We start from the raw sequence: 20,137 nt of genomic DNA on the forward strand, positions 1-20,137 counted from the left end.
TGTGTGTGTGTGTGTGTGTGTGTGTGTGTGTGTGTGTGTGTGTGTGTTTGAGTCTATATACTGGTGCATAGTCAGAGAGGTGGGAGAGGAGGTGGAGGAAGAGGTCAGGAAAACCACGGCACCCAAAGTGAGGAGAACAAAGTGTCGCAGAGATCCAGACCCCGGCCACAGGAATTCTGGGACAAAAGTGACCTATACTTTGCATGCAGCCCAGCCAGCCATACACAGAGCTCAACCATCACAACATAATAATACAGTAGGCTTTTTCTCAGGGAAGAGCACAGAAGGTTAAAACAAAAAGAGCGAAAGGCTGCTTTAACAAAGAAGGATTAAGAATGAGCTCAGTTGTCAAACTCTTGCTAGCTTTGGCATTTTCCAATGACATGATAATATTCAACACCAACGTTTGAATCCTGGTCAGTCTGTCCAGCAAATTTGCAACATTTCAGTTTCATCCCTATAATCTAAGCCCAATATCCAGTTGCCATTGCGCACAGTCTTCCTTCTGATGTGAACAAAATTGCAAACATGAACGCAGGCTGTACCATCTGTCTGCGTGGAGGTTGTAATCATAAGCTTTGCTGTGGGCCATTTTTTCATTTGTTTTGTGGCTTTTAAAGATGGGCCAGCAAAAGATCCATTTGGTCTGAAAAACAACTCTGCTGTTGAACGCTGGTTTGCCGTCAGGGTTGTGTGCCAGCAGTGGAACTCTCTCTTTCTCTCTGTGCCTCGTATTTATTTTCAAATCAATCTGTTTTCAGCTTGAATTATACAGCATCTATATACAAATGAAGAATAAATACAAGGTCACAAAGTATCTGCTTCACTTGTTTAGCCTCTGCGAGTGTGTTTGTTGTGACCCAGCCTCGTCAGTAAGGAATGTGTTGCTGTTGCTTTTTTTTATGGGTTTAACACTGAAATTCACTAAAAACGGTACACAGACACTTTCTATCACACACCCATCGTAATCCGACACTTGATCTAAATTTGATCATCTGTGATTCGGGCCTTTCGCTGCGAATCAGAGCTTTCACAGGCACACAACATCTGGCTGCAGTGAAAGCCTTTGCACACCTGTCACTGTGACAGCGTGCAAAACACATTCAGAGGTAACTTTGTGATCTATTCTTATTTTGAAGCTTTATCAACAGAGAGGTCAAAGGTTTTCTTGGAGCTAGTGGAGATCCAGCATCTCTCTCAATTGCACTGCAGCAGAGCAGATGTACGCCAACATGGGGTAATGTAGCTGTGGGCTTTAAGGGGAAACATTTGCAGCCTTGTTTCGGTCCTCAGCCCGCAGAGCCTATCAGTTGTGCCTGCAATGTGTTCTCAAAATAGCCTCTGAATGGTGGGTATGGAAGTTTATTTGCAGTCGGCTTAAAGTGAAAAACAGCAGTGATAACGACCTTGTGCAGTCCTTATTTAAATCTATTTATTCATGACTGTGTATTTCAATCTCAACATGAAAAATAGTAATAAAGCTTACCTTTACTATTAGAATTGAACTTTGTACTTTAATTTTTCCGTGTCGTATGCTGCGTTATGGTGGAATAAATCACTCTACAATCCGTAATACATCAATGTTTTCTCACATTCAACGCATAACTAAAGTCTAGTTGTTTGCGCTGGTAATCCTACCTTGTGTGGAGTCTTGAGGAGCCGGTGGATGCCCGCTAACTGGTTGATGAGTGGGATATCCTCCCTGAAGGTGTACAGCGGCGGTCTGGTCGGTTCCGGGAAATTCGTGCTGTTAAACGGATCGGTGTCATCTAAAAACTGAACCCTGCAGACAAACGTGGCCATGGTGCATCCATGCAAGTATCTCCTCTGAGAGGGCAGCCCGGTTCAATGAGAGCTGTAGGCTGTCGGCTGTGGCTCCTCTCCTGGTAACGACAACAAACCCGGGTCGCCAAGTGCGCCAAGTGCGCTCGTGAGAGCAGCCTGTCCTCCCGCAGGACAGGGGGGGGGGGAGGAGATGGGGGGGTAGGAGATGGGGTGTGTGCTGGGAGCCGAAAGAGTGGCACAAGGAACCGGCCAGTCTCTTGTCTCGCCTCCCTTGCTGTGGTTGCGCTCGCCCTCAGGTTTTTTGGTGAGTTATTCTCGGAGAGGCAGGTGGCTAGTGATGCCGGAGAGTGAAGGATCAGCGCAGCTTGGGACAGCCGGTCTGCTGTCTGTCTGAGTCCCAGTAAATCCCCAACCCCCCCTTTCTATTTTCCCCTCTGCCTCATCTCTCCCTTCGCCTCCCTCTCCCTTCAGTTCGCTGCCTCCGGCTTACTTTAGCTTCCTATATGAAAATGAACTGCACTAATCCTATAAAAAATATTTTAAAAAACTATGAACATACAGCCTGGATGCAAAATAATTACCTACAATTTCGTTGTAACATTAGTCAAAATATGCACTAAAACAGTATCATTGAGTGAATATTCCTTATTATTACCTTTGAAAACAATGTTGTCAAAAAGCTCTGTACAGAGTACAACAGACAGATCAGAGTAATTCTGGGATGAACATTTCCTGTGAAGAGTTTTGCTGCAAGTGCAAGTGGACCAATGCTGACCTCTTGTGGCTAAAATGTATTAATGCAGTTTATACAGTATTTCTGTCAGTTATTGCAGTCAATTTCCATTTACTTTATTGCAATCAGGAGAGACAAGTCTGATAAAGAAAAGATAATTGTTTATTGTGAACAAATGATAGGCGTCTGCCCTGAGCAGCAACAAAATAAATCCCCCCGTGGAGTCCAGACACTGGTGGTGATGGTGGCTGATGAAGCTGATGAATCTGCGAAGATTGGGCGGCGATGGGGAGGTGGAGGGTTGCGTTACAGCAGCATGAACATACTGAAGGTAGAGAGACAATCATATTTAAGAGAGACAGCAGCAAGATGATAGGCCAACGATGTAATTGTGTCGTTGTGCTATTGGATAGAGAGACCAGCTGATCTAGACAGCTGACATCATGATTGACAGCCCCAAACAATAACAGCAAGGAAATAATGAGTGTGCCTGCCTGAGGAGTGATTGGCAGGTGTATGGGAAATAAACTACGACGTAGGCATGCAAGAGTATAGTCTTCCTGTCTGAACTTACGCTAGAGCTTCATTACTAGGCCCTTTGTCTGTGCACCTGCAAACATCATCTGTGTATGTGGGCGAGATCTATCGTATAACATGTCATTAAATCCACGAGAGGGAAAATTAGTGGATCTCACCTCTTAGTTACCACTGCAGGGCAGAATGTGACTTCTTTTACGAGTTACAGCCACACTGATAAACCTCAAGAAAAACGCATCATCGGCTTCATATTATAACAGTGTGCACCTGAAGTTAATGACTGGTTGTAAGGTGAAGAACAAAGTACAAAGGCTTCTTCACACACCCTGACAGCCACTCACGGTATGATCTCTTATGTAGTTCTGCCACATTCTCCTGCATGATTAGGAATTACCAGCTGATGTTATTCTGACTATAGTATGGTAATCTCTAACCATAAATCATCAGCTGGAATGAGTTGATGTGCTTTTAATTGGCCACGAACTAAGATGTGGTATTTAATACTTGCCGTTGAAATTTTAACCCAAACGTCCCCTTTGCACCAAAAATGGTGTTCAAGGAATGATGACGGCACATCTGTTGAACATCGTAAATGATTGCTAATGGTTACCAGACAATGACCTTTAAGAGAACACTTGAATCTTGAATGCTCTCTTGAGTGAAACACACTTTATCATGAAACAACTTAACAAAACAAATCAGAAAACCCACCATTGGACAATTCGACCAACTCTGCACAGAACCAAAACTCAAGACATGTTAAGTTATTAAAACAGCAGACACATCTTCTCACAGAATGCAATGGGGTGCAAGCACCTCTCCTGTGGACATTCAAATATCTGAAATATTTTCTGAAATGTTGTGTTTTTACTGTTGCTGCTGTTTTTGTAGAATGTTGTCGTGTTTCATACTTTGTGTAATAAACACACGTAGTTTATCCTCACCTTTCAAATGATATAACCGCAAGATCAACATAATATGCTAGCTTGCAGTAATGTGTGCCACAACCAACTGACACCAACATGAGTCTGTCTGAGGTTTCAGATTTTCATCTAGTCTATCTTTAGAGACATTTTTTTCTACTTCTGTTGTCCTGTCTGGGATCACACATGTACAAGTAGCTTCTTAAAACTTATCAATGGGTTGCTTATTAACAGCTCTTTACCCTCAGGTTGTTTGAAAATCCACAAAATGTCCTAATCATAAATGGTTAAAATATTAGTTGAACTGACAAATAATGCACATGCATATTGTCGTACTGAACATTAGTAGAAATATGTTATGAGTTCCAATTTTGCAGACATATGAAATCCAATTGGTGCATGGTTAAAAAAGTATAATAAATTAACTCATTAGAGGGATCAGAGTCCATGTTCATGTTGACCTCTTAAGAAAATGTTTTTGTGGTTTTTGTGGGAGGTTTTCGTATTCATGGCCTCAGTCTCATATGCGTGAATTGGTGCACATTGCCCCTAGATGTGTGCGTCTGTCAATTTTCCACCGCACATAAATCTAGACACATCTTATTCTGATTGGTAGGAATAATTTATGATGTTGACACCCATGTGTCTTCAAGTTGGTGGATGAGATGGACAGACAAATAGAATGTGCAAGACACACACACACACACACACACACACACTGTCAGAGGTTGAGTTCTCTGATAGCCAGCAGTAATGTGAATCTCCCAGCTTCGCCTGTCCGACATTTTTGATCTGTAGACTGGAATAACTCCACAGACACCATGAGACTGGTTCTTCCAAACCCTGGGCTCGAAGAGAGGATCCCCTCTCACGGGGACCTGGAGAGGATGGAGAAGGTTGAGGCAGGGGACAGGCCCAAATGGGACAATAAAGCCCAGTATCTGCTCACCTGTGTGGGCTTCTGTGTGGGACTTGGCAACGTGTAAAGGTTCCCTTACTTGTGTCAAAGCCATGGAGGAGGTAGGTTCTTCTTATCTGTAGCTAAACTGTGAAAATAATGCATATAAACCGGTCCCAAAGAGTGGAAAGCGAAAACTGAAAAGCACTTAAAATCGTTCAGGTATCATGTTTGCCTCAAATTTCCACATCAAATTATAATTGCTAGTTGTAAAAATGGAAAAAATGAAATAAATTAGATTAAATGTGGTGATTCTGATAGCTTACTTGATTGTGTTAAATTGGCCCTAAAATGAAAATAAAATGGGTTTGTTGCCAACACTCATGTTGCCATGATGTCCTCCGTGTTAATAATTCATGACAACCTCTTTGGTTGGGTGCATTTATTTTTTGTTACAGACATATGATTCTGGTGTGAGTTAAAAGTATAAAAGCATACGCATTGAGCAAACACACTCCATTATTTAAAGTGGCACTATACAACCCTGATGCATCATTATGATCCTAATATCTGCACTCAAAGTGATTTATGTTAAATATTAACTTGCAGAGGTGAGTGCATGCTGTATAAAGCTATAAACTCTACAGCAAAGAACCACTGATGCCTTTTGAGTCCCAGCCCTATTTTTTAGGCCTCTGCTCAAAAATTGCATACCCATACTACAAAGAGTGTATTTCTGCAACTACAAGGTCTATTGTAATAATTTTGACATTATAATAAAGGTAACACTTGTGAGATTCGTTCAGATGTGTAAATATCAGTGTATGTATTACTGGTTAAGAGTAAATGAAGATGGCACACAGCTCAAATTGAAAAGTTTCAGGTTCGCCTGAAAAAAAAGCACTTTTATTGTTATTATTTCTTTGGAATGATGCAGCTGAAAGTTTAAACCTCTCCCAAATCATAGCACAATATGTGAACAGTCTCTCTGCAAAGTTTGGCTTTGATAAAGTGAAGCAGAACAAAATTAGAGAGGTTTTAGTACAGAGAGGTCAGGCAAGGTCACCAAAATGGTCATTTTGGAAACATCTGTTCCATTTTAGTTGTACATACTATATAACTATATATTTCACTCGTTTTATCACTAATGGTGTTCAATACATCCAAATACAGCAGTTTGGCTTCATTTTGAGAGCCAGAATCCTCTCTGAGCCCTCTCTGTGTGTCTCTGCATCATGGAGTTTGGCTGACTCCAGTTCCTCTGTGTCTACGCGGACCTGTAAGTCAGCAGCCCATTTGTCGATTTCAATGAATGGCGCCTCTTTCGACGCGTTAGAGCCAATAGAATTGAGCTAAATTGAGCTAAAGCCACGTGGAAAAGATTGAAAGCACGGTTAGCCAGTCAGAATAAAAAACGCGTCGTCTCTTGTGAAGCGTAAAATCCGATACGCCAAAAGTCCAACCCTACCCCCAGCTCCCCCCGGCTCAAATTCCACCCCTGTCTTCACGGAAACAGATTCATGACAAACAGGACATCCGTAGAACAGATATTTGAGAAGGAAAACCCGGCTTAGCCATGGCGAAATATGACTAATATTATGGTAATTCTTGTAGTTGGTTATTTGAATTGTTTGAGTTGTGTTTAGAGTCTGTAAAAATGGCTTACATGATCTTGTAGCCCAGACTTTTTTGCTTAATCTGGTATATAACATGCATTATATTCGTTCCCGATAAGTACATTTCTTTCGACAGTATATGCTAAGCTTTTCTCCACAGCCCCCGAAAACCAGGGCGTCGGGCTCCAAATAGCACGGTACATGGTGATATTTAGAGCTTGAAAAATTGTGACTGGCGGGAAGAAACACTGACTTCTGGTCAGCTGACTTTGCGAATGGAAAAAAAAAAGGGGTTTGGCCGATTCCTAAACTTTACCCCTATGTTGTGAGAGGCGTGATTGCATGTAAAAATAAACATGGTCTTGTGCTGAGGTGTTGTCTAGGAGGTAATCAGATATCACCTATCAGAGAAACCAACATATCTCAAGTTAGCAAACATTCTGTTTTACAACTCCCTATATAAACTAATTAAAACAAGATGAGTTTGCAGCAATGCTGGCAGCTCTATGAGGCTACTTTGAACTATTTTAACATCACCAACTAACATACTCTGACATACTCACAATGGCAATGCTAACATGCTGATGTTTAGCAGGTATAATGTAGAGCATGTTCACCGCTTAGTATGTCTTGGTCAGAATACAATTAAAATTTTGAACTCATGATGACACGAGATAAAAAGTTATGGGATTAGCAAAGGGTTCATCCTGTGAAGAACAACAATATCTGTGCCAAATGAAATGTCACGACAATAGTCAAGACACCGGGAAATCAGGTGATTATCAATTATCAGTAAGCTTCACCCTCTAAGGAACATGAATGTCTATAATTGAATGGCAACTGATACAGTAGCTGTTAAGGCATTAAGTCTGCACCAAAGTGGCAGACAGACAGACAGACAGACATTGCCGTCCTAGAGCAACACATACTTCAAAACAGCAACTGTTCTCAATAATCAATCTCTTGTTTATTTGGAATATAGAACCAGGTTGTTAGAGTGAGTAGTATTACCCACCATCGCTAAGCAGGCAAATAGCACCACCCTCAGGAAATCAAAGCTCACCAGGTGGTTCAGCTCAAAAAGAAGTCAGCCAAACCGTGTTTTTCTTTTTGTTACTTGCAAACCCCTTTTCTAGTGTTTTAAAAGCCAACATTTTGAGGATGCAGACGGAACTCCTAGACATACAGTAATTGAGATAGAGTGGGCTCAAGATGACAAAATAGCTAACATACAAAAGTTATTGTAGCCTGCATTGGGCCAGCTGAGGGAAAATCCCCTTTTTTGTCTTGAACTGGCCTTGAACCCTGAAGGCAATGCTGAGATAATTTGAAAACCTTTTAGGGGTGGAAATCCGATTTTCCAACAATCTCTGTGCCACTGACGTCAAGGTCAAGCACGAGCTGCCGTTCAGGCAAGTCTACATATTCATCTCAAGTGGTTAATATTTAGCTTACATACGGAGAGCGTCAATGAAACAAGTAGGTAAACAACCTGTAGCTGAATTTAATATCCCCCAGGCTGGAATATGGCAAATCTCTTCCTCAATAATTCAAAATGATTATTAAGGATCATAATTTGATGTGTGATTCAGCTTTTTTTCATATCAGCTGTTCTGTTCTGCTATCTGAATCCTGATAACAGAGTGAACTTTCAGCCTTGATGCTGCACCACCTGGATTGTCATGCATGATAATAAAGACAATTAAAGCTCATGTCAATCCCATTTTGTTTCGTTGCCAGTATGCTGTATGTGTAGTTGTTTCTGCAATAAAGTTTTGAAGGATTAATAACTGTATAAAATGAACTTTGAGCACAATTAATAACTGCATATTAAATGATACACCATTGTTATGTGTTGAGGTGTACAGCATATCTAATGTTAAAACAATCACACATGGCTGCAGTAAACAAGGTGTATCTCTGCTATCTTATCTCATAACATGTCTTCAGTTATCTTATATTGGTGTGTCCCCAGGTGCTTTTATGATCCATTTTCTCATCCTGCTCATCCTCGAGGGGGTCCCACTGCTGTACCTTGAGTTTGCCATCGGCCAGCACCTCAGAAAGGGCAGCGTAGGGCTTTGGGGTTCAATTCACCCCTACTTGACTGGAGTTGGTGAGTGCATGCATAAGTGAGTTTTAGTTCAAACTAAATGAAAGGCCTTGCTTTAAATCTTTTTTTTGGTTGGACACGTACTCATGTACGTTTTGCACTACTATGGAAGTTCATTATCCTGTTGATTTTCCCCTTCGATTACAGGTATTGCGTCCATGACAGTCTCGTTCTTAGTGGGCATGTACTACAACACCATCATCGCCTGGGTGATGTGGTACTTCTTCAACTCCTTCCAGAGTCCACTGCCATGGAGCCAGTGTCCTCTCAATGAAAACCTTACAGGCATGTCACCACTTAAAAAAAAAAAAAACCTTCAGCCTTAATATTTTACGATCCATTTCAAAGAACTTGATTTTCTCCCTTCCTGTAGGTCTCGTGTCAGAATGCAAACGCAGCTCTCCAGTGGACTACTTCTGGTACAGAGAGACATTAAACACCTCAGAGGCTATAGAGGAGGCTGGAGGTCTGCAGTGGTGGGTGGTGCTGTGCTTGGCTGCTGCTTGGAGTGTGCTCTATTTTTGCTGCATTCGAGGAATTGAGACCACAGGCAAGGTAGGGCATATATGGCATTAATGTTGCACACTGTGGCAGCAGAGATTTGTCATTCATTTGAATGTTTATTATATATTCAAATGCTGTAAAATTGTGTAAGGAAGGGAATTATCTTAACCATAAGTCTTCCCTCTCATTTCCTCCTTTCTTATCAGTATGTGATTATGGTGCGCTTTATACATGAATGCTTCGGCTGCGACTCTGAAGACCTTGGATGCCATTTATCACTCTGCATTAAGATTTATTACTGGAGATAATTATACTCATCATTGTGGGCTGGATGCTAAAGTTGGATGGCCCTGCCTCTCTAAAAGGCATGACCGACACTAGGTTTTATTTATTTATAAGACCCAAACTGTTTTTTTACTTCCTTAATTTGCTTCATTGTTGTCTTTAAGTGTGTGTCCTTATTGAACTTATATGACTGGATTATGTTGCAGGTGCCAGCTGTTTTTATTGGGCTTTTCAAATCCAGTTTTTACATTGGGCACTTGTAACATCGATTAACATCCAGAACATTCTACCTCACTTTCATCCTTAGGGCAATTTACATTTCTCATTTCATCCAATTCATCCAATTTAACTTATGTTTTTTCCTCTTTGCAGTTGATTCATTTGCCTAAAATTATTATTTATTCATTTTGTAGTTTATTTTTTGTGTTTCTCGGTGCCTGTGATTGTTTGTTTGTTTCTTTTTTTTACTTGGCTGTATTGTAAATGAGGTCTATCTACCCCAATGTAAAAATAAAGGTTGAATATAATAATGAGCTTTTGAAAGAGCCAGGCGAGCTGTTTTGCCCTGCTTCCTGGTCTCCAACAAATGTGGCCTTGAATTTGCAAAAGTAGGCTACTAACTAACCTAATACCATAGGTGTAGGACAAAAGTGCCCAATTTGAGTAATATCATTTGTTATTCAAAGATAATACAATGATATTTTAAAAAGGTACAGTTTCCACCTTTAAATATGTCTATCCTTTCTCTCAGGCTGTGTACGTCACCTCCACTCTGCCATACGTGGTCCTCACCATCTTCCTCATCCGAGGACTGACTCTGAAAGGATCCATAGAGGGAATCAAGTTTCTCTTCACACCAGATGTTAGTCATTTAATTACATTCTCCCTGCCAATAGCGTGGAAGATATTTCACTCTGCTGATGATATTATTGATTTCTAGCTAGATGAGTTGGTGAACCCATCAACGTGGTTGGATGCAGGAGCCCAAGTGTTCTACTCCTTCTCCCTGGCCTTTGGAGGGCTCATCTCATTCTCCAGCTATAACTCTATTCAGTTAGTACATGTTAGGTTTACATGGCATCTAATCGTATCAGCTGAGATGAACAAACTTTGCAAAAATGTTAAATAAAACTATGAATTTGTATTTTCCTTCTAGCAACAATTGTGAGCAAGATGCTATCATCATCTCCATTATTAATGGCTGCACTTCTATCTATGCTGCCACTGTCATCTACTCGATCATTGGCTTCCGGGCAACGGAGCAGTTTGATGCCTGCCTTAATGAGTATGTGCACGGAACATTACGTCAATTTATTTGGGTTAATCAGGGCAAAAGTAAAGAACCATTTTTCCATGTTCCCAAATTTCCTCTTTCAGAAACATCTTGATGCTGCTGAATGCATTTGATTTGGTTGAGGGAGCCGTCACAGAGAGCAACTATGATGAAATGCTGCAAAAGCTCAACAGCACAATCTCAGGGCCAGAGATCATTCAGGGGCTGGACCTTAGCACCTGCAACCTCAGGACTTTTCTCAGTGAGGTATGATTTTTTTTTTTTGGAGGCATCATGTTTGTATTTCATTCTCAGTAGTCAAATCCATTGATTGTTGTGAATGATTGTGCACTTGTTTTCCAGGGAGTGGAGGGAACGGGTTTGGCCTTTATTGTGTTCACAGAGGCCATCACAAAGATGCCTTTTTCTCCTCTCTGGTCCGTCCTCTTTTTCATCATGCTCTTCTGTCTCGGGCTTTCCACCATGTTTGGAAGTATAGAGGGAGTTGTGGTTCCCCTGCAGGATCTTCAGATCTTTCCTAAGAAGTGTCCTAAAGAGGTGCTCACAGGTAAGTGATCTTATAGACCCATGTGTGTTATCTTGCATGTTACCAATCGCAAGAATGTTTGGAGGATATGTGGCTTGAGAGGAATGGGTCAAATGTTTACTTTGGTGACTTTGGAGCGAGAGAAATGATCATAACCTGTGTTCAAGTCCACTGGAGTTAATAGACTCAGGACCTGCTGCTTGTCTCCTAAAGTAGCGGGGTAGTGGCAAAGTCCATGTAACACAGACACAGGAAACTGACTCTCAGTGACGGTGTCTCTGCGTCCGGCAAGGCTGTGAGCGGACCAATAAGCATCCTGTAAGGAGCTACTGGCAGCGATGACCGTGGCTTAGGTGTGTGCGAGACGACACAGAGAGGCGACTGTTCGGTCAAAAACTTCAATGAGGTTAGCGTAGCTACTGCAATAGCATCAGTTATATCAGAACTGGAGAGTATTTTCTCATTGAAAGAAGAATAAAGAATACTGAAGGCTTTTCTAGATGGAGAAGATGCTTTCTCCTGACTGGCTTTGGTAAGAGTTTGATTGACAGATGGTTCATCCAATGACCTGCTACGAACCTCCAAACAGTTTCCAATGACTCCTTCTCAGATGGTTCTGTGTAACAACCCATCTGGCGGGCCAGGTTACCATGTATGCTGACACTACATACATTTCTACAGCGGAATAACGGTTGAGAACATTGTCAATAATGAGTTATTTTGTTTGGGATTTTAGGGATTGTGTGCTTCTCATCCTTCTTGGTCGCGCTGATCTTTGCTCTGCGGTCTGGTAATTACTGGTTAGCACTCTTTGATAGCTACGCAGGCTCCATCCCTCTACTCATTATCGCCTTCTGTGAGATGGTTAGTGTAGCCTACGTGTATGGAATAGATAGGTAAGTTTTAAACAGGAGATTACAAAGCCTAAAGTTTATGTATGTGCCATGTTGATAACCCTCTTAAATCAAGTTTTCAAATATTACAGCATAGCCAAATAGTCCCAAATCAGATCTACCTCCTTTGACAGGTTTAACGAAGATATTGAGTTCCTGATTGGACACAAACCCAACATCTTCTGGCTGGCCACATGGAGAGTGGTCAGCCCTTTGATTGTCTTAGTCATCTTTGTGTTTTATTTTGTCACCAAAGTCAATGCCACACTGACATACATCACCTGGAATCCAAGCTCGGTAAGGTTTACAACTGTTGTTCGCAAAATTCCTCAATTTATCACGCAAAAAAATATTATTTTATTGAAGAACATGAATATTTTAAAATCTTTGTTGTGTCACAGGAAAACTTCCCAGTTTTGGAGACGTTACCCTATCCCAGCTGGGTCTACGTTATCATCGTCATTTGGCTGGATTTCCTAGTCTTATGATCCCAGGATATGCTGTGTACAAATTATTCCAGAGATGCTGCTGCAAGAAAACAATAAATAAACTTGAGCTCAACACTGTATCTGCCAACGTCAACATGTATGACACTCACTAGATTGACAAGAACATTACACTGTTGCTTTTAAAGTTTGGTATTTTATACCTTTTTCAAAACAAGAGACCAGTGAAATGAAGATTATTTATTCCATGGTAGGGTGTGCTTTACTTTGTTAAAATTTGATTTGTTAAAATGATTACATTTTTAGATTAACACACTGTGTTTGTGTGTGTGCTGAGAACATTTTTTGTGTTGCCAACGTGTTGATAAAAGTATATAGAATCATTGTAGATGTTCATGAGATGTTTTAAATTGTATATTTTGAGAAAAGCTGAATAAACCTATTGAAATATTCTACGCTAACATTGACTTTATTTCATCATAAAAATCATGATCAACAAGGGCAAGTTCTGAGCTGCCTCCTCTTAATAAAGATTTTACTTTGAAGATTACTTTGAAGACTACAGAAGATTTTACTTGATTTTACGGAAACAGTTTAATAAATCTCAAATTTAACTACAAAATGATGTGTTTTCAAAGTACAACTTCTGTGACAATCATATTTAAATCATATATAAATAAAGACAAGACAAGTGACAGTGGTGGAAACAAAGGATATAATGGAAACGACAAACAGCACCGGTGGACAATCAATTCATTTACAACCATTTTGAGAATGAAATTCCATAATTTGGATCTGTTCAACTGATATCAAAGTTTCTGTGCAGGGTTTTTTATGGTGTCTGAATGAGCTCAAAACGTGGATGTATTAGCCCTGTGATTGACTGGCGACCTGTCCAGGATGCTCCCTCCTTTTATGAATATCCTCAAAGTAACCCTTGATATGGCTTCTACAGATTACCATTCAGTACACACGGCTCTGTAAACGCCGACAGTAGTCTTTCTTTGGTTAATAATTTGCATTAGAAAAAAGCATCGGAACACTGATAAGGTTTATATGCACTCCGAATTGCTTAACAGTTTCACGGCAGGAAAAATGTTACGATACAAGTTCAAACAGAGGAATCCCTTCCTCTACTTTGTAACATTTTCATAACTACAGAAAGACGTCAGCATTTTAAATCCAATGGACTACATGTGCCTGTACAGACTGATAAGTGATAGTTTAGTAGATCCCTATGCAATACAACAATCAGACTTCTCAAAGATTGGAAAAGGTACAGCCTGATTGCTAAGATAAGCAATGATGGGAACTATGTTGCCTCTGAGTAGTGTTTCATTCTTTCTTTCTATCAGACAAGTGACAGACTTTTTGCAATGTATGACAGATATGCTTGTTAATCATGAAGAAGACCTTGTGATCTTAAGAGGGGTGATAAAGTGAATAAATAGCCAATACCATGCTCCATGTCCCACACAAACTCATAAATATCAAACTCATCTTTCAGGGAAAAGTGTTTGTGGAGGAACCTCATGTGACGTATTAACCATTATCAAGAAGGTTGCACCTTTCCCAACATGGACTGTAATGAGCTACTGATAGCTTTGGTTCAGGTATCATAGGTCGCGATAAATACCTCAGTGCCATTTCCCAGGACATACAGTAGGGGTAAATCACTCGGGGAGAGACAGTTCATGGAGAATCAGTAATAGTTTCCACAGAGGAAGTAGCAAAGCCAACAACTGATTACGAAAGGGAGACTCAACAGCAACGTTTTACACTTTCTGAGTTTAGTGAACACACAGGGAGCCATCATGAAGCTGAAGCTGCCAAACCCAGGACTGGATGACCGAATCCCCTCTTACGGGGACCTGGAGAAGATGGAGAAGGAGGAGGCAGGGGACAGGCCAAAATGGGACAACAAAGCCCAGTATATGCTCACCTGTGTGGGCTTTTGCGTGGGACTCGGCAATGTCTGGAGGTTCCCTTACCTGTGTCAAAGCCATGGAGGAGGTAGGCTGCGATGAGTTCTGCTGAGTTGCTAGAAAATGAGCAGTGTGTATTTACCCTTTTTCAGCAACTGAGGAGAGATTTTCCGAAACTCAATCTGTCTGCTTTTAATCAAAATTAAACCAACAAAACATCCATAATTATTGTAGATTGTAACACATTAAATGACACATTTGAAGGGAGTTAGTCATTAAAACGGAGTGTTTAGATCTATAAAATAAGAATCTTTTCTCAAAACTGTTGGGTAACTTGAGAATACTAATTATGTGGTGCTAACAGGTGCTGTTATATATTTACAGAGAGAGAGAGATGCAGTATTTGTAGCAGTACACATCGTTAGACTTCTGGATTTTGTTCTCTAACACATACAAATAATAGAAATGGCTGTTTTTCTTAGACTGAGATCTAAAAATAATCGATCAATGTATGTTCCTTGAAAACTTAAAATAAATTTGCTCATTAATATCAGCTGAAACTTTGGTACACATTGAAACTAATGATGTTATATACTTTTACTTTCTCAAGCTTTAATGATATGTAAAAGTTAATGTGTGAGTGTTATTCATGGTTTATATAGTGCCTAGTGCGCTTGTTACAGTTAATGGGTGTCTTTATGGGAACACTTTTTGAATGAAGCCGACCGTTGAATATTTACTGACCTTCATTAAAGTGCTGATTATAATCAATATACACATTGTTAACTCATTATGACAATGTAAATGTTGTACTTTTAGGCGCGTTTATGATCCCATTCCTCATCCTGCTCGTCCTGGAGGGAATCCCACTGCTGCACCTGGAGTTTGCCATCGGTCAGCGCCTGAGAAAGGGCAGCGTGGGAGTATGGAGCTCTATCAGCCCATATTTGACTGGAATTGGTGGGTAAAAAAAACAAAGCATGCACATTAGGGTGTGTTGCTCCAGGGCCGACATATCTGTCTGTACGTCAATCAATCGCACGGTCCCAACAGATATATCGAAACAATTATTTACTGGATTAATTTGGTGCAGGCATTCATGGTCCCCAGATGATACATTGTACTGACATTGGTGATCCTCTCCCCTTTCCTCTATCCATCACCACCATGAACACTTTTGTGGTTTTATTAGATGGAGTTCCATAAAATTTGGCACAGACTTGTATGTCTGCCTAACATAAGTATGTTAGATTTGCAATTGTGAGCATGTTAGCATGTCGAAGTTAGCATTTAACTCGTAGCACTGCTGCAAGTACAGCCTCACAGAGCTGCTAGAAATGGCCATAGACTCTTTGTTTTGTTAAGAAGAAAAAACACCACAAGACTAATTGTTTCATTTTGTTGCAGGTATTGCATCCCTGCTTGTCTCATTTTTGGTGGGTTTGTACTACAACACCATCATGGCCTGGATCATGTGGTATCTCTTCAACTCCTTTCAAGATCCTCTGCCTTGGAGTCAATGTCCTCTCAATGCTAACAGGACAGGTATGCCTTCATACATCAAGACAACAGTCAAAAAAAGAAATCTGCTGTACAGTCTGTGGTAACATTTCTTTCCAAGTTTGCTCAAGTTGCTGCCTGCTTATCGTTTGCAGGTCTGGTTGAGGAGTGTGCTCGGAGCAGCACTGTCGACTACTTCTGGTACAGAGAGACTCTAAACACTTCAACAGCTATTGATGAGTCTGGCGGTCCACAGTGGTGGATAGCGCTATCCCTGCTGGCTGCCTGGACTTTGCTGTATGTCTGCTGCATCCGAGGCATTGAGACCACTGGAAAGGTCTGAATGTCACATTACATCTGAGTAATCTGATGCAAGAGTGATGCCTGCTTGCGTTTGTTCAAGTACACAGATATATCTTTGGATCATGTTGTCATTTTTGTTTTCTCTCAGGCTGTGTACGTCACCTCCACTCTGCCATACGTGGTCCTCACCATCTTCCTCATCAGAGGACTGACTCTGAAAGGATCCGTAGAGGGAATCAAGTTCCTGTTCACACCAGATGTAGGCACAGTTTTACACACCACCCAACATTTGTCGGTATAATTAATATCATGCAAAAAGAAGCGTGTGGTGTAATTTTGGCATTTGTCCTGTTGTAATTTTCATACTACCGTAGTGTTGCTATTTGACTCGGGGCGTGACTTGGACTTGGTTCAAAAGATTTAAAAACAACGCTAAGCGTGTGCAATTTAGCAGTTGATTGATTGATTGATTACTTTTTATGATATCACATGACAGTCAGTCAACTCCTCATTGATTATCCTGGTTTACAGTAATACATATATTAATTATTAACAGCGGCCAGAACAGTAGGTCAGTAGGAGTGTTTACTGTCACTTCTGAAGAGCAGAAATATCACAATAGGAAATAATCAGCATGGGAATCCTATAGCTCAATTGTACTGTTTATATAAGGTACTTTTGATTCTCTTTTAGGTAAATGAGTTAATGAATCCAGCAACCTGGTTGGATGCAGGCGCTCAAGTTTTCTACTCCTTCTCTGTGGCCTTTGGAGGTCTCATCTCTTTCTCCAGTTACAACTCTGTTCAGTGAGTTACTGCCTAACACGCACAGTTATGCATTAAGCCTTCCTTTGAACATTTGTCCTGACATGATCGCAATTGTTTTTTAGCAACAACTGCGAGCAGGATGCTGTTATCATCTCCATAATCAATGGCTTCACCTCAGTGTTCTCCGCGACAGTTATCTATACCATCATCGGCTTCAGGGCCACGCAAAACTTTGACGACTGCACAGCTGAGTGAGTTTCAAATCTCACAAAAGAAGCCTTTAAAACAATCATTTGGATTCACTTATGAAGACTGAACACATCTTACTGGGCTTTTCTTTTTCAGCAACATCTGGAAGCTGATGAATGCCTTTAACTACCCTGAAAACAACATCACAGAAAACAACTACATTGAGGTTCTGTCGCACCACAACCAGACAAATCCAGATATCATTCAAGGATTGCAATTACAGACCTGTGACCTTCAGGTGTTCCTCAGTCAGGTGAGAATTAAAGTATTCAGACATTAGAATTAATTTTTTTGTTTTTTTTATCTCATTGAAATGTTTTAACAGAGGGTGAATGGTTGACATATTTGGTGTACACTTCAGGGTGTGGAGGGAACAGGTCTAGCCTTCATCGTGTTCACAGAGGCCATCATCAATATGCCGATTTCTCCTTTGTGGGCGGTTCTCTTCTTCGTCATGCTCTTCTGTCTCGGCCTCTCAACTATGTTCGGGAACATAGAGGGAGTGGTGGTTCCTTTGCAGGACCTCCAATTGCTGCCCCAAAGTTGGCCCAAAGAAGTTCTCTGTGGTAATGTTTCTGATAAATTAGTTTTTCATGTCAGGGTGACTACGTTTGATCTAGATATGAGTGTAACCACTTTTTGCATTGTTTTTTTCAGGTCTGACTTGCATAATCTCCCTCGCTCTTGGGCTCATCTTTTCCCTTCGCTCTGGAAACTACTGGCTAGCTCTTTTTGACAACTTTGCTGGCTCTATCCCTCTTCTGGTCATTGGCTTTTGTGAAATGTTCGCTGTTATGTACATCTATGGTGTGGATAGGTGAGTCTATTCAAGAAGTGGTTATTGGTACAGAGAGTCCAAATGAATGGCTTTTTAGCCACGCCAGCAGCTTTGTGTTAAATGCAAATTAGCAATTACTATCACACTAAGATGCTAAACTATTGTGATAAACATACCTGTTTATCCCATATACTGTAGGTGTAGCCTTACAGAGTTGCTAGTATGGCTGTATACTGTTAGTATATTTATTTTTATACAAGCATAAGAGAGAGACAGCTGCTGGACAGGCCAATGAGGGTGTCTGAATAACAGTGAAACAAACTAAGAAATAACAGGTCACTGTAATCTCTGACCTGGGAACATCATAGGAGAGATAAAGAAGTACAGTGTGTCATGTAGAAAGACTATGGTGAGGAATGTGGAAAATGTGTTCTTTGCTCTGATTCAATAATACTGCTGATAAAAGAGGTAAAAACGCTACTCATAAAGAAGCAAAATATTGTAATGTTTCACCCTGTGTCCAGTCTTTATGTTTGGAGATTTATTTCCTTGAAGTCCAGTGCAGCTTCAACACGATGAACGCACACAACGCCCCGGAGGCGGCTTTATTTACTGTATCTAGTATAAGTACAAGGTTGTCTTTAATGGATGCTTTCATACACACTCAGCTGACATTATATCCCCCTCTTATTGCTTCCAAACAGGTTTAACGAGGACATCGAGTTTATGATCGGCCACAAGCCCAATATTTTCTGGCAGGTGACGTGGAGGTTTATCAGTCCACTGATTATGGTCGTCATCTTGGTTTTCTACTTTGTAACCCAAGTCACCAAGAGTCTCACCTATTTGGTGTGGGACCAGGAGGCGGTAAGTGTGCTCATCACAATAGTTTAAGTCAAAAGACCATTTTAGATGTGTTGAATTAGACCTCTCGTGTGTCGTACATTGGTGTAAATTTTAACATTTCTTTAGGAGAACTTTCCCACCCTTGAACCACGTCTGTTTCCGTCCTGGATCTACATCATCATCTTCATTCTGGCTGGAATTCCCTGTTTAGCCATCCCAGTGGTCGCCCTTTACAATTTCATCCAGAGGAAATGCTACAATCAGAAGGACTACAGTGACGACACATTGGACACTATCTCTGCCAAAATGAAGTTCTAGATAGCTTTTTACTTTATTTAAAAACAAAATATTTTCAGCAAAATTGATATTGTCTTTTTTATTATGGTGTTTTGTATGCCTTATACAATAACAGAAGAGCACACTACTGACTTTTATCTGAGAGAAGTAGAGGTAAATTGGAAAATATCTTCTGTAAAATGATGTCATTCTGAAGAATAGATTAATTGGTGCTTGTTTTTCATACAATTGTGATATTAGTTTCTTGCTGTGTCGCAGTTTACATGTAAGTATATGTTGCACATTAAATGATGATGGGAAATGATCCATCGCAGTCTTATGCTTGTGCACTAAATATAAAACTAGAGCTAGCAGCCAATTAGCTTAGCTTACCATAAAGGATGAAAACAAAGGAAAAATGTCGAAAAATAAAAGTAACAACAACAAAAAAACGCCTACTAGCACCTCTAAAGCTCAATAATTACCATGTCATCTCTCCTTTCTCTCATCCGTACAAAAATAGAAGTCTCTTATTACCAAGCAAAAATTACTGTTTGCTGTAGCTATTTATATTGTTCACATATATGAGAGTGCACTTTTGTGTGTTGCGTATATTGTGGAGGGCTATTGTAAAGTTTATTTTTATGTGTAAGTATATTACTGCACTCAAACTGCCATAAACTGTATAATCTGTGAATAACCATCTCACCAGTTCAGACCTAAGAACAAAATGAAGTGGTTACTATCTGAAGAAATGTATGCAATTAAAATAAATCATGTGGTAAATATCGTGAAGTTTCTGCGCTTTGAAGGATTTTGCCTGGCAAAAGTTGCAACAAGGCACAAAATTCTATTCATAAAACCATGAAATCTCTGGTTTAATGATCTGTCTTTACCAAGCTCCCAGGACTTTGAAAAAGCAAATTTGACATTGCGGCCA

General features: G+C 40.4%; 2 protein-coding genes and 1 pseudogene across 9 annotated transcripts in view; 2 read left to right on the forward strand and 1 right to left on the reverse strand.

Annotated features, from left to right (window-relative positions):
* Nucleotides 1-1,947, reverse strand: part of fhod3a (formin homology 2 domain containing 3a) — a 48,617-nt gene extending 46,670 nt beyond the window's left edge. For all 8 annotated transcript variants that reach the window (XM_031853770.1, XM_031853769.1, XM_031853767.1 and 5 more), the window contains exon 1: nucleotides 1,639-1,947. In XM_031853770.1, coding sequence (XP_031709630.1) covers nucleotides 1,639-1,803 — 165 coding nt within the window. In that variant the 5' untranslated portion in view covers nucleotides 1,804-1,947. The remainder of the gene's footprint in view (nucleotides 1-1,638) is intronic.
* Nucleotides 1,948-3,375: 1,428 nt separating this feature from the next.
* LOC116387092 (sodium-dependent neutral amino acid transporter B(0)AT1-like) lies at nucleotides 3,376-12,905 on the forward strand (annotated as a pseudogene).
* Nucleotides 12,906-14,215: 1,310 nt separating this feature from the next.
* LOC116387072 (sodium-dependent neutral amino acid transporter B(0)AT1-like) lies at nucleotides 14,216-19,976 on the forward strand. Its single transcript, XM_031853833.1, has 12 exons — nucleotides 14,216-14,566; nucleotides 15,298-15,438; nucleotides 15,886-16,023; nucleotides 16,134-16,315; nucleotides 16,430-16,540; nucleotides 16,975-17,087; nucleotides 17,171-17,299; nucleotides 17,394-17,550; nucleotides 17,659-17,863; nucleotides 17,955-18,114; nucleotides 18,780-18,942; nucleotides 19,048-19,976. Exons 1-12 carry the CDS (start codon nucleotides 14,368-14,370, stop codon nucleotides 19,237-19,239), a joined length of 1,890 nt encoding a protein of 629 aa, XP_031709693.1. The 5' UTR covers nucleotides 14,216-14,367; the 3' UTR covers nucleotides 19,240-19,976.
* Nucleotides 19,977-20,137: the final 161 nt, after the last annotated feature.

The sequence above is a fragment of the Anarrhichthys ocellatus genome, unplaced genomic scaffold (assembly GCF_004355925.1).
Source record: "Anarrhichthys ocellatus isolate YVR2014 unplaced genomic scaffold, GSC_Weel_1.0 scaffold14, whole genome shotgun sequence".
NCBI classification, from domain to species: Eukaryota; Metazoa; Chordata; class Actinopteri; order Perciformes; family Anarhichadidae; genus Anarrhichthys; species Anarrhichthys ocellatus.